General features: G+C 39.7%; 1 protein-coding gene across 3 annotated transcripts in view; it reads left to right on the plus strand.

Annotated features, from left to right (window-relative positions):
* spock1 (SPARC (osteonectin), cwcv and kazal like domains proteoglycan 1) overlaps positions 1 to 14,177 on the plus strand; it is a 151,502-nt gene that overhangs the window by 105,544 nt on the left and 31,781 nt on the right. For all 3 annotated transcript variants that reach the window (XM_084719226.1, XM_084719228.1, XM_084719227.1), the window contains 2 exons: positions 6,826 to 6,940; positions 12,502 to 12,634. In XM_084719226.1, the coding sequence (XP_084575352.1) occupies positions 6,826 to 6,940; positions 12,502 to 12,634 (248 nt within the window). The remainder of the gene's footprint in view (positions 1 to 6,825; positions 6,941 to 12,501; positions 12,635 to 14,177) is intronic.

Consider the following 14,177-nt stretch of genomic DNA (forward strand, 5'->3'; position numbering starts at 1 on the left):
TATTCTTTGAGAGCCACATTCAGTTAACTGAGAAATCCATTCATTTAAAGATTTCATACCACAAAATCGCGTGTACATCTAAATAACAACAGCCAGCAACAAATTGTGTCAGTTTCACACTTCGAGAAGTGTAACTTAAATTCAGGCTAAGGACATTTGTGTTCATTTGTTAATGATCCGCTGTTGTCTTGTACCCTTGCTACCCCTCAGCTACAGCTCTGCCAACTCTTCCATCTGTCTCACCCCTACAGACGGGTAACCCAGCACCCAGGGGTCATCAGTCAAGCTTACATATGGACAAGGACAATGGCTAGACAAATTGGTAGCGGTGTCTGTGTGCGGAAGTGTTGCTCGAGCTCACAGACCGTAACTGTAACATTATAGAGAACACACACACGGGTTGCTCCTTGTTGTTTCTTCCTCCCTTATCAGCTGCCAGTTTCAAAGCACTGCGTCTTCCCAGTGTCTGATGAGGAATCATAATACTTAACTTCACACACACACACACACACACACATGCAGGCACGAATCCTTTACACTCATTCATTTGGCGACGCCTTATCAGCAGCAGACAACCTGGCTCATTTACATAAATCAATAACATTTTCAAGGTAGAAATGTGGCTTAGAGTGTGAAAAGAAGTTTTACTTGGCACTTTGGAATGAATGGATATGCAATAAGGCATGTCAAGTTATATTGCTCATGCATATTGACTTATTCACACGTACACGCATGGATGAGAATAAAGTCATACTTAAGATTAGGGAGAAGAAGAGACGGGAATAAAAGGGAGATGAGAGACTCATATTGAGGGAAGTGAAAGAAAAGGTGGCGAGAGTGTGCTGCAGTGCTCCTGCATTACAATTGATTGGCTGGTTTAACCGCCAATGCTGCTCACTCAAGCTTTAAATAGATGGATAAAACTCTTTTACCCTACACTCTTCTGTTCGCTTCTCCTCCCTGACTCTTACTCCCCCTCTTCATCCTGTCAGTTTCTCCTCTCCTCTCCTCTCCTCTCCTCTCCTCTCCTCTCCTCTCCTCTCCTCTCCTCTCCTCTCCTCTCCTCTCCTCTCCTCTCATTTTCATTTCATTTTCCTGCTCTCTGTTTTCCTCCCCCTCTCTAGTTTTCTTCTGTTTTCTCTCCTTTTCTCTTCTTTATTCTTTCTCTCCTCTCTTCTCCTCCTATATATATACCATAAATATTCACAGCACATCAGCTGTATTTCACACTCAGAGCATCATTGTCTCTCCAAATTAACTTTTTTTTACTGTTTATGTCAAAATTTTATCTGTATAATCATCTACACGTTAAGCTTTGTATTACTGTGTGTCACTTGATATAAACTGACTTGCTCATTTGTATGTGTGTGTCTGATTTCCAATTTGTCTTGAGAGTGGAGGTCATGCACTAATCCTAAATTGTCCTCCAATCCTCTGTTAACCAGATACGAGCCTCCGTCTTTCCCCCCGATCCTTCCTCTCCCTCTCTCTCGTCTCCCCCTTCATCTCTCATTTCCTCGCGGTGATAAAGTCATTTTGCAGCGGAGTGAAATAAGATGGGTTTCCTCCAGCTCTGATAGATGGAGGTGAGGACAGGCCCAAATAAGCAGGCGAGAGAAACACACGGCAGAGCAGACAGCTATCAGGAGGAAGGTTGACGTATCATCGCCCTGCGTTCTGAGGACTGTAAGAGGGCACACAGGCTGGTTAATGTGTTTTTGTGTCTGTGTATGTGTTTTACAGATTGTAAGGAAAAGAGTGTGTTGCTTGGTTGTGACAGATGTGTGCAGAGTACTATGAATCTCCTCCCTCGAGACTATCTAAGCTTCCCCGTCTTTATTGTGTGTGTTCTTTCTTATACCTCACAGATAAAGAAAGTTCTCACACATCCTTTGCCAGATGTGTTCAGAGTAGGGATGATAAAGATTAATCGATGATCGATTAATTAGTCGATCAAGTCAATTTTAATTGCTCTTCTATCGATAAGGATCTGAAATATAACAGATGATTTTCATGAGCACGCTTCACATATTATCTGATATTCAAGTACATGTGTTTAATATTCAGGCCAGAGAATATACAATATGTTGCTGTTCAAATAAAGCTTTGATTGAAGGGGAAATTAATGGTATTGTTTTGTATAAGCAAGATTTTTATTTTTCAGTTTATAAATTATTAATGTTACCAGTGATCATTGAAGGAAAGTTCTTACAATTTACAACCCTAGTTCAGTTACATGTCTTTATCTTTCCTTTGTTTTCCTTCTGTCTTTACCTTTCCATTCCTTTCATTTTCTGTCTTTATCTTTCCTTTCTTCTCTTTCCTGTCCTTTGCTTTCCTTTCCTTTCCTTTTCTCTCCTGTCCTGCCCTGTCCTGTCCTGTCATTATCTATTCTTTCCTTTCCTGTTTTACAGATCGTAAGAAAAAGAGTGTGTTGCTTGGTTGTGACAGATGTGTGCAGAGTACAATCAATCTCTTCCCTTGAGACTATCTAAGCTTCCCCATCTTTATTGTGTGTGCTGCTTCTTAAACCTCGATGATGAAGGAAGCTCTCTCGCATCCTCTGACAGATACGTTCACAGTTACATATGTTAAGAGCTGATATGCGTAGCTGTTCCTTCATTCTTATAGATGCTTGTTGAGATTACTGTGAGAGACCGGGAAACCACCATCATGTCTGACTCTCTGGCTGATTTAACGCTGATAAACCAGTGTGTAAACAGCAGCGCAGCGTGTGATCAGGTCAGAAACTAGTTGATGTTCACAGCAGACACCAGCTGTGGCTCAAACACAACCCATTAGGCCCTTAATGGAGACAAGGCCACTCTCATTTTTATGATGTTAGCAGCCACATGCTAATGACTTGTACATAACACTTTGATCTATACACCCTGTGCTCAGTCTTAATTAACTTGGGATTTGAAATCATTTTTAGTTTGCTCACCATGGCGACTGCATGTGATCTCTGTATGTGGTTTAAAATCCACTTTGTCTTTGATCTCGTTTTATTAGCTTTGACTTTTTTGTTGGTTTTGTTCATTATAAGGGCTTTTATCTTTCTTTAATACAGTACAGCCTTTTGTTATTGACAGGTTCCCTATGACCATAAGTCCACAGTGTGATGTTGGCATTTCTTTCACTTAATTTGTACTAATGAACGTTACAAGTTAAAGCAGCTACAAAGAAGTTTTATATTCTGTTGATTTTGGGGCCCTTGGGGATAAAAAAAACTACTAGTGTTTCCACCATAATAACCATAAAATACAATGTCAAAAACAAATTTTTAAAAGAAAAAAGTCTTCTTACTTCTTTTAAACCGATTAATATGCTACTCATTTGAACTTTGCCTGGGAAAATGTAAACACAGGCTCTTGTGGTCTGGATGCTATAGATAGTTTAATGTGATTTCAAGGAAAATTTGGCCTGGGGGGCAGCCAGAAAAACTATATAAAAATAGCCACTCTCCTTATTGGTGGCCTGGCTGCTTATGAAGGTCATACAGAGGCGTCATTATTAAAGTGAGACTGTTTCATAATCAGTTAAAAACTTCTTGTAGTATGTTTACCTTAGTCCAGTCAGACAACTCATGTTTTAAAATTATTACATCAGCAGAACACAAGCAGAGTTTGGCGTCTGGGCTCCAACCTCATCACTCCCCAAAGATTATGTTTGCATAGAGATATTGAGGAGTGATGAGCAAATATCTTAAACCCCTGTCAGAGCCTACCGGTGGATGCTGGGGTGGTGGTGGGGCTGAAAGAACAGGCAGTGATACTGACACAAGGCAGTAGTGGCACTGACAAGCAGAGGTAAAAATGGTAAGTTTTTACAGATTAAACAGACCGCCAGATTGGTATATATATTGGTATATACATGCTATGGATATACATTTCAAATTCATGGTTAGTTGTGTTCTTTATCCGTTTATAAATGTAGACATCATGGCAGTTCTTCAGTTACGCCAAAGAATCAGTTCACCATGAATCCAGAACCACAAATGAATCCATCCGATTAATTCTGTTTGGAGAGATTTTCCTCCAGACATGATATTCCCACAGCAGCCAAACCACCGCCAAGCGACCCAGCTCAGCCGCTTGCACTCTGTCGTTTTACATACCTCAGCCTCGTGGGCACGTTCACACAACCTCCAATAATTAGATCTCTCTGTCTCCGGGTTGATCTCAGGCTTCCTCTCCTCCGTCCATGAGGACCAAGAATCACTGTTGCCAAAGGCATAGCTGCAAGAGTTTCAACCCTCACCTCATCCACCGCCTCCCTCACGCACAGTTTCTGGCATTGCACCACAGTGCTCCCTCCTCCTCACATCAGCCATCTTCATATCCACAACCTAACCTCAAAATTAAAGGCCTGGATTGTGGTTTGTCTCCACCACAGTCTTTAATCAGAATCAGAATTGACGTTATTGACAAAGTATGTTTACACATACAATGAATTTGATTCTGTTTTTTCATTACTGTCAGTATATCTGCACAAGAGCAGAATAAACTTGTCATAACAGCTAAGAACACAGAAAACAAGTAAAGGTGAAGAGCACACACAACTGTTATGTACACAATAGTCCACCTGCCAGCCACCAGAACAAATTTTCTCTGACCTATACCTGCGATCTTACCAGTCCCTGCACACTATATTACCTTTTACATTATGGTGATCAGTGTGTGCTTTCCGTGTATTTTTTTTATTGTGAGTTGTATTGATGTGTCATTGTTTTCTTTAATGATCAGAGAAGCTGGTTTCATTGCTTTTAAACATTTCCTTGCATGTAGTTATGTCACTGCAGCAAGAAATACATAAACATTGTAGTTATAAACCGTTTTTAGACAACTCTGATGGAGCTCTGGATTTTTCAGGACATTACTTAAGGTTAGATCTTGACCAACCCTGTTGGTGTGTCATAATATATAAATAATTAATTCACGCTGCTGTGGCTCATGTGTAAATGCGCACACAGCTTCTCTCTTAATGGGGAGACCTATACTATATCCCACATGGAATCAGAATGTTATTTTTTATGACCCAGCCAGGCACATCAGCACTTTGACCTTAGTGCCTGCAATTTTGAGAAATCAGTAGAACCAGCAGGATGTTTGTTAATTTTCTTGCAGGGAGGATTAATATTACCCTGTTGCTACATAGTTTAGAGAACATTATAGATCAAAGATGAAACTGACAGAAGGGTGGGACTGAGAGAAAAAACTGCAATTACAAATCCATCTGCTGCTTCAGCACCATGGACAGCACCATGTATTTATTCATATGTGACACAGTTAGCTTGCAGCTGGATTCACAAGATCACATGATAATCCATCTTGCCATCCTTCAGGTTATCCGTTTCAATCAATGTCAGAGGAATGACTACTGCCAGCTATGGGCGTGGTTTTAGGTGTGATGACAGCGAGAAGCGTCTCGTCTCAAACAAACAGTGGCAGCTCCTGAAGAGGTTACTGTGATAGCATCACTTATATTAGAATCAGTTGTATCATGAGAGTATTTCTTCATTGAAAGAAGAACAAAGAACGGCACTGAAGACTTTTCTTGATGGAAAAGATGTTTTGCTCTTCTTCCAACTGACATATGGGTCAAGCGATAACCTGCCGAGTGTTTTTTGAAAGGGCCTGCCCTTTTCCAAACAATGTCTAAGGACGACTTCCCAGATGGGTCTGTGTAACAGTCCATCTGGGAAGTCAGCTGACCAGAGCCGTTGCTGGGGCCAACTATGGGTCTAACTTGCACAAACTTCAGTCAGATAAAGGATCAATGAGTCAGACAGACTAGACTAACTAACATATTCAACTAAACAACCCCTGTGCCCCTGAACTCTCTGTTTTTCCACAAGCATTTTCACAAAGTCCTCTGTATTTCTGGCATTTCTTCAACATTACTCCAGCTATTCTTTTTGTATTTGTGCAGCTCCCACAGCAGCCAGACTGGGCATGTCAGATCAAACCATTCTAGTCTGCAGTCTCTGGTCATCTCAGGCACATTTGTAGCAATCTTAATGATCTCCATCAAGCCCATGTTTACCTAAGCTCCATTCAAATCTGTTGACTCTTTTAGGGGCCCATAATTGGCTCTGGAACTAAACTCCTGAGATTGATCCCCCACACTGAGAGTCCTCCTTCAATATATCTATCCCAGATGGACTTAAATGTTCATCCTGTTCCTCACATCCATTCATCCATCCTCAACATCCAGCGATTCCCTGATTTCATTAAACCATTAAACTCACGTTATTGCAGTGTGGTCCCTGCTAGTGAAAAAGCTCTTGTCCTTTTCTTTTACTGCCACTTGTGTCTTTTTCACCTCCTCCACCTCCTGTTTTTTCTCTTCACTTCTGTCTGTCAAATGAAAGTGGGTTTGTGCTGTTAGCCTAGTGTGAAATGACACAATGCTCAGAGTCAATGAGCTGCTTTGATCTTTTGTCACCCTGGACACCAGCCAGCTGTGCCTGGCTGCCACGGCGATAATGTCACTGTAGAGATTGATTTGGAAGAAGATGGGGTCGACGCTCGCAGAGAATAGTCCTCATTAAGCAGCTCACACTGCGGAAAACTCAACGTTTACTTCATACCTTTTACCATTCTTCTTTTCTGTCTTTTTTCTCCAACTCATTATTTTTCTGCCTGCTTCAGTTAGTTGAACGTGAGAATCTGCCAGCTGGAAAACCAAAAGAACAGCTTGATGTTTTGCTGCATCAACTTTCAACTTCAGCACTACAGTGTGCTGATTCTCCTGCTTTGCATGTTCCCGCTAACTTATTTTTGCTTTTCAGAGTTGAAGTTTAACCCCGATCTCTCCCCGTAGGTCCAGATGCCACTAAGGACCCCTGTCTGAAGGTGCGCTGCCCTCCTCACAAGGTGTGCGTCAGCCATGACTACCAAACAGCCGTCTGCACCAATCGCAAGCAGCCAACTCACAGGTAAGGACCAATAATGCCACATTTTATTTGTTAACTTTGGCTTTATTTAGGTGTCGGTTGTGGCTCAGTAGTAACAAGGGTTAATGATTCAATCCATAGTTCCTCCTGTTCACATGTCGAAGTGTCCTTGGGCAAAACACTAAACCCCATATTGCTACTGATGATCAAGACAGTGCATTGCATGGTTGCTTGTTGCCATCAGTCTGTGAATGTGAATGAGAAGCAAAGTGTAAAGCACTTTGGTAAAAAGTGATACACATACATATGTATATACTCAGTTGAGAGGTTATTAGGTACACCTACCTGTAACTAATGCAGTGTAATAAAACAGTCCAAATGCAAATTAGTCTGGAATCTCTCAGTTCACTTTCAATTTCCAAGGAGACTTATGAATGGGCGCAGACCATATCTCTGGACGCAATTGGACAGAGCTACTGCAGTCGTTAGATTAATCTTCTGAAATCCTGTCGGACTTACAGCAAACACATCATTCTTATCAACAAAAGCTTTTAATGTAGCTGTTTGTTCTTTCAGAGGAAATATTCTATCCAATACTGTATTCCATTTAATGCTGATAGTTGCACATCAAAGGCAGCCATCTTGGTTGTTTATGAAAATGCCTACAAGGCCAATAAGATCATGTTCCTCTGTACAGTCATCGTATCAAAATCAGTCCATAACAGATAAATGGTTGTGATTGACGAGATCCAAGACAGATGGAAATCTGTCTGACTGGGAGGACGGCCAGATGTATCTGCCAGAGCAAATGAAACATGAGCTTGCAGATTTTTCTGATTACCACTGATCAATTTACTTTATTTACTTCATGTGGGTGTGGCAGCGCTGTGTGAGAAGTACTGTCTGCACCCATCACAGGTACAGAGCACACTGTGTGAGAATCCATAGTATTTAAGCGTGTTTTACAAATGAGGTCTCTGAGACCACAAACAGAATTAATGTGACACGTTCTATATACATATATATATATATATATATATATATATATATATATATATATATATATATATATATATATATATACATATATATATATATATATATATATATATATATATATATATATATATATATATATATACATATTTAGCATGTTGTTTGAACATTTAAAGAGATCCCAAACCACAGCATTAAGGTTTATTCAGAATTGGTGATGTCTACAAAAGAAATGTCCTGAATATGGAATGATTAATAAGTTGAAGTACACACCTATAACTCAGAATTGCTATGCAAAGTGGAATTTCAGCATGCTAAAACAGGGCAGGTTAGACAAATTACACCCAACAAAACCGTGCAGTAATACTGTATAGTGTGTTTTCTGTGTTAACAGAGCGTAGGAATCCACTCTTGTTTCAGTGACAGACGTACAGACACATATTCTCATTACCAATTTATTTCAATAAAACTATCTCTTTGCTCTTTGGACTCTGTCAGCACCCAATTTGTTTGCGTTTTCAACCTTGTTACGTTGCCAATTTTAAGGTTTTTCAATTTTTCAGTTCAAGAAGCATTTCCCCCCCAAAAGACATCTGAATGTGTTTTGTCTGTTTTGGGTTTAATTGATTTCCTCAAGTCATTAGTTTCTAAGATACTTGGTTTTCACACTTTTCTTTGTATCACATTAATTACACGTCCTATTTGCTGCTTAATATGTCAAGCTATTCACCTGAAATCTGCATTTCCCAAACAGCATCACTCACTGAAGCTTTGGACCATGATATTATTTTATCTACGAGTTAAATTAGTCGCAGTAATTAGCATAACACGGATCCAGTGTCCTCTTAGAGGGCAAATCCAAACTTTGTTGTTGCTCTCAAGACATTTGCAAACAGGTGTTGAGAAATGCATTTAATGTACACTGTGTTGCAGCATGTCTAGGAGATGATTCATCATTGTAATTCACTGCGGAAGATGCTCAGTACACAGTGTGGTATTACTGTTGTATTGACTAAAATCCTCAGGCAAATACATTTTGCTCTCTTCTAAGACGCGGTCAACACAAAAGTCCCAGCATTAACTTCTTCCACTTCTTGTCGAAATTGATGTGGTTATACGTCTTGGCTTCTCTTACTGGGCATTTATGTTTGGCTGCAGGCTTGAACAGCTACATTAGCAGTAGGCTATAATTCAAATAGCATTATGGAGGCTTGCAGTGTTAATTTGCGCACACCTCTCTCCTGCTGTGAGGAGGCTGCAGTTCCATCAAATCAGAGCCTTTCTAGATTAGTGCAACATGGAAACTCTCAGCAGGGGGTTTAAGTACAGTGGTGTAATGAGGAAGAGAGAAAGAGAGAGAGATCACTTTCTTGTTTCTGTTTGAGATTAATATGTCTATAGATCATCTTTCCACTCTCTCTCTCAGTGAATATTTGTCATGCATGCACTAATTTCCCTGGCCATGCAAATCCCGCCCTTCAAATCACGCTACTAACTTCAGCACGCACTCATGCTTTACTGCGTTTATGCAAAGAGTACTTGAAAGGAGAGGAGGAGAAGCATTGGATTAGGTAGACGAGGGGAAAATCTCAAACATCAGCCTACAGGCTTAATCGTGCGTTCATCTTACCTTATCTGCCAGCACTGTTTTATTTATCAGAGCAGTGTGCATATCTAATCTGCCGCGGTAATGACTGTGGCTCTATTGGTGACTGTGACACTTCTAAAGAACCAAGAAAGCAGTTGACACGCTGCCTGGTTTTACAGAGTGTAGATGTCCACCAAGGGACTGAATGTTGAACTCTTACTTAACGTGATGTTATAATCTATTTGACTTTGGTCTAACGTTCTAGCTTGTGGGGCTAATGCCTCATTTGAACTGCATGGCACAGCTCAGCTCAACTTGACGTGCTTTGAATCTTTCTTTTTCTCAAAGTCTCAGACTCTTTTGTCTTGATGCTTTCAGCCTTTTCTGAAACAAAGTTTGTCTCCTTGCTGTGACAAACAATCAATAACCTCATCCCTTCGATATCCTCCATTGTTCCTGTGTTTGTGCGTCTGTGTCGCATTAAAGATGCTGTCAAAGTGGTTTCACGTGCCGTCACTATGATGATCAACAAACAAAATGGCTTCGTTGAGGGGGGGATTATCTACATTGAAAAACAAAATCAAGGAAAGTACCTGGTACCAAAAGTGAGTCGAGTCAAGTCAAGTCAAGCTGAGCTCTACCAGCAGTGGAAACAAGGTTAATTCAGGGGCTAAAAGATATTTTAGTCTTAATTTGGCTCTAAAATTAGTCTAATTAACAGTTTCCAAAAAATAAAGACTGACCTATTTCAAACCTTAAAAGTTAGCCATCCTACACCTCAGGTCAACTCAGATGACAAGAACGATGTTTCCATGGTAACAACCAGTGACAGCCATTGAACAGTGACAAGTTAGTCTTACTCAGCTTTGTCAAGAACTAAACCTGAACAGCTTTGTGCAACAAATTAATTTGGATGTCTATCTGCAGTCTGGCCTTTAGTCAGGTCTAAAGCCACGTTCAGACAGAAGTCAGCTGTTCTGACAAATCATTTTGAATGGAGGAAGTGTGTTCAGTCTGCAACAGTGACAGCTGCAGGGGATGCTGAAAAAACACACAGCAGCCTGTGATGGAAAATTGAAACAGTCATCTTTTGAAGAAACTCTACACAGTGTCATGCTGCTGTGACCAATCGCAAGCCAGCAAAGAGACTGGTCCATGGTCAGCCTGAAATATCTCTGAAACCAAGCAAACCGACCAAACGATTATGAGCTCCCAGTTGTGTCCTTGCTTGATTTATTTTAGTGTACCTGGTTTTCACATTCGGGTCTGGCTGCAGTTTATGCTGCTAAATAGCTAAATAAATATCTTTGTGCATGCAGCACCAGGTACATACTATACTTGTCTGGTTAATTTGAGTGTTGTATTATAGAAGAAAATGTCTTTTTAATATAATAGCTTGTTGGCAGTGTGTACCTGGTTGGTTTAAAGATAGAAGTAAGATGGAAGTGCATGCAGTTATTTAACTTATGATTTACAGGTCAGGGGTAGTGGCTGGATAATTTTCAGAATGTGGGTGTCACAGGGAGCCATTTAAATGTTGAAAACATTACAGTTAAATTATCCTTTTTTGAAAGACATCAGTTCAGTTTGTATTCACCACAATCGCTTTCATTGCAGTCGCTTTGATAAGCAGACATCGGTCAGGGTTACTAGTTACTAGTGCTAAATTAATACGCTTGCATTTGTAATTATGAAAAAATACTGTAAAAGAAAAATCTCTGTTGCATTTTTGTTTTCTCTAAAGGACCAGAAACAGTAGTCCACACTTGGTTGGTCTACAATCAGTCCCCTGTTGGTAATTTAGGAAAGTGTGTGCGTGTGTTTACTCAGTGTTTCATTCACCAATTAGCAGATTGAAATCGTCGTGAATAAATAAACATGCTAGCAGTAAGTGAGACATTTTTAGATTTAGATTTTCGAGTGTAGGTGTGATAGATGTATGAATATCCACCTGGTCACTTCAGTAGTCGATGTTCACTTTGCATCATTTGTTGTCATCACATTAGTTTACATGTAAAGAGTCTTTCTCACTCTAATTCCATCTGTGCTCTACAGATCAGGAGGCAGCAGGGTGTTCAGTGAGAGCACTTAGATAGAAAATTGCTGCGAGATTTCAATCAAACATAATTACACTCGTTATCGAAAAGGCCTCAGCGGACCAATCAGGATTCACTCTGCTTCAGCTGACCCTGACAACCAGAGACACTTTCTGCTCAGTGGAAAACTGATTCTGCTAGTTTGGATAATCTTCCTGCCTGGACAGTTATTATTGCACTTCAATCTTCTGTCATGCATAATTTATGAGAGTAATGACAGTGAAAGTGCTGCATATACATACAGAAAGGTTTTGGCATCAAGCACTGTAGATAATATTATTTGTTTTGTATTTTCATGTATGTAAAGTAAAAAGTTGAGAAAACCCATATTTTCAAGGCAGAGGCTTCACCAAAGTTTTGACTTTTAAGTCAAACTCTTATATTCTAAAATAAGTTAAACAAGTTTTGTCAACCTATAATCATTTGTTGTGATAATTTAGTTTTCTTCTTTAGATAAACTTGAGTCTTTGAGTTTCAGAAACCCAAAAATTCTGTGCTTGTGAAATTGTTCACAACTTGTTTCAGTCAGCTTGATTTGTCATTATTTGGGTGCTTAAAAATTAAATGGTTGCGATGGAAATTATTAAATTACCAATCACTTTTCACTTCACTTTTAATGAATAAACAGTTCTTGAAAAAACATTTTTGTTGTTTCTAAAATGCGAAGATTTTTTTTTAAAGATGAAAAGTAAATCATCTCAACAAAAAATTATAGGTAGGAAAGTTTTTTGGGTTTTTTTTTTACTTTATTTCAAAACTTCAGGGTTTGAGTTTGATTCAGAACTTAACATTTTTGAACTTATGAGTTTCTCAACTTCTTTTTTACAGTAAGGAGACCCTGTCTTTGTTTAACTGAGTCAAAATTCAGATTTATGACTCTTAAAATTAAGTATTGTTGATCCTCTTCTTTCTGTCTCTCTCAGTGTGAAACCCAGGAAAGGAAGTGCAGGCCACAAGCACAGGCTTGAAGCAGGTGCTCATGGGAAATGTAAGCTCTGCTCAGCGCTCCAGTCAACTCCTGTGTGTGGATCTGATGGACACACCTACTCCTCCAAGGTAAGATGTCCGTTTTGCATTTATCGCTCCTTAAGTTTAACACTCTTTTCTCTGACTTGAAAGTGTGTGTTTTTTCTGAATTTATCAGTTAACATTATGTTTTTTTAATCAATAATTCAGTTTGTTTCCTACCATAAAAGCAAGGACAGGATTACTTCAAGATGTACAACAACACTTGAAAAGTCACACAGTTATAAAACTTATGGTGTAAATATTTGAAAATGTCTGTCTTTTTCTTGATAGATGATATTTTAATTATCCTCATCTGTCACGTTTTCACTTCCCTGCTTCCCTGTCTGTCTCCTGCTGCTATTTCACCATCTCTGTATTGATCCTGTCCTCATCCACTGTGTTGATTTCAGCAGTACTTCCTCTGCAAATTACTGAGAACAGGGTCAGCAATCAGAGGTCTTTCCAGCAGCAAAAAAAATAATCTCTGGATGATTTGGAAAAGCTCTCCAACCTCCATCATCTCATCTGACTGCACCTCCATTTCCAGCCACTGACCTATTCTCATAATCTCATTTAGGAGCTACAATTTATATTATGGTTTAGTTTGAAGCACAGATAGTAACGGTACGGTGAAAACGTGAAAAGGTTAGTAGCTGTTAGGTTTTTGTCTGTCACAATTTAGCCATTTCCACCAAAACAAGTTAACCCCCCTCCCTGATGCTACATTTAAAGGTCCACCATCGCTGCGCTACCCAAGACGACTGTGATCAGTGTGATCAGTTTAAAGAAATGCAAAACATCAAGAGTGTGTTTTTTCCCTTAGAGAAGAATAGCATTGTGTGGAGCCAGACCGTTCTCCAGCGTTGAGCCTGCGTTGTGGAGATGGATCTGGCTAAGCAGGACTACATTCTCAGCTACATTTAATTGTGCGCACAGCTACAACCTCACAATGTCATGTCATCACAGAGGAAAAAAGAAAGGCAACGCTTAACCTTTGTGATTATTCAGGGTGGAAATGAGCAGAGGAACGGCAGACTGTGGAGTGAAAGAGCGAAATCAGGCGGCTGAAAAAGACATGAAGAAGTGCAGCACTGTGGGTCTGTCCTTGGTACACAGACTATGCATTGTTATTGACATCCACAGTCATATTATTTATTTATCTTTTGGTTGCCAGGGGTAAAGCACAATCCAATATACAGCAACATCATACAAATGAACAATATAGAACATCTTTTGAGTGTCTTGCACAGTTGAATCAAAGTGTTTGTGACAGCAGTTTCCGCAAAGTCGTGCGAGATATGAGCTTTCAGGACATGTGCATACTATTGTCACTTGCTCAGAATTATTTATTATTGCAGCTTTTCAGTCAGGGATCTTCCTTAAAGATATAGTAGTGCCTGCGGAGACAAAATCAATAAAATCAAACCCGTGAGAGCAGAAGTTCGACTGTGGTCATGTTTTTTTTTCACTGGGAAGCTTTTTGTCTATCCACTCTCAGTCGTGTTTTTTTTTTTTTTTTTCAGCTCTGCAGGAAATGAATTGACTTCCAGACATTTGATGATCATGTTGCCTTCAATTTAAACGCAGGGTT

This window comes from Lutjanus erythropterus, chromosome 5, assembly GCF_056507025.1.
Source record: "Lutjanus erythropterus isolate fLutEry1 chromosome 5, fLutEry1.hap2, whole genome shotgun sequence".
Classification (NCBI taxonomy): Eukaryota; Metazoa; Chordata; class Actinopteri; order Lutjaniformes; family Lutjanidae; genus Lutjanus; species Lutjanus erythropterus.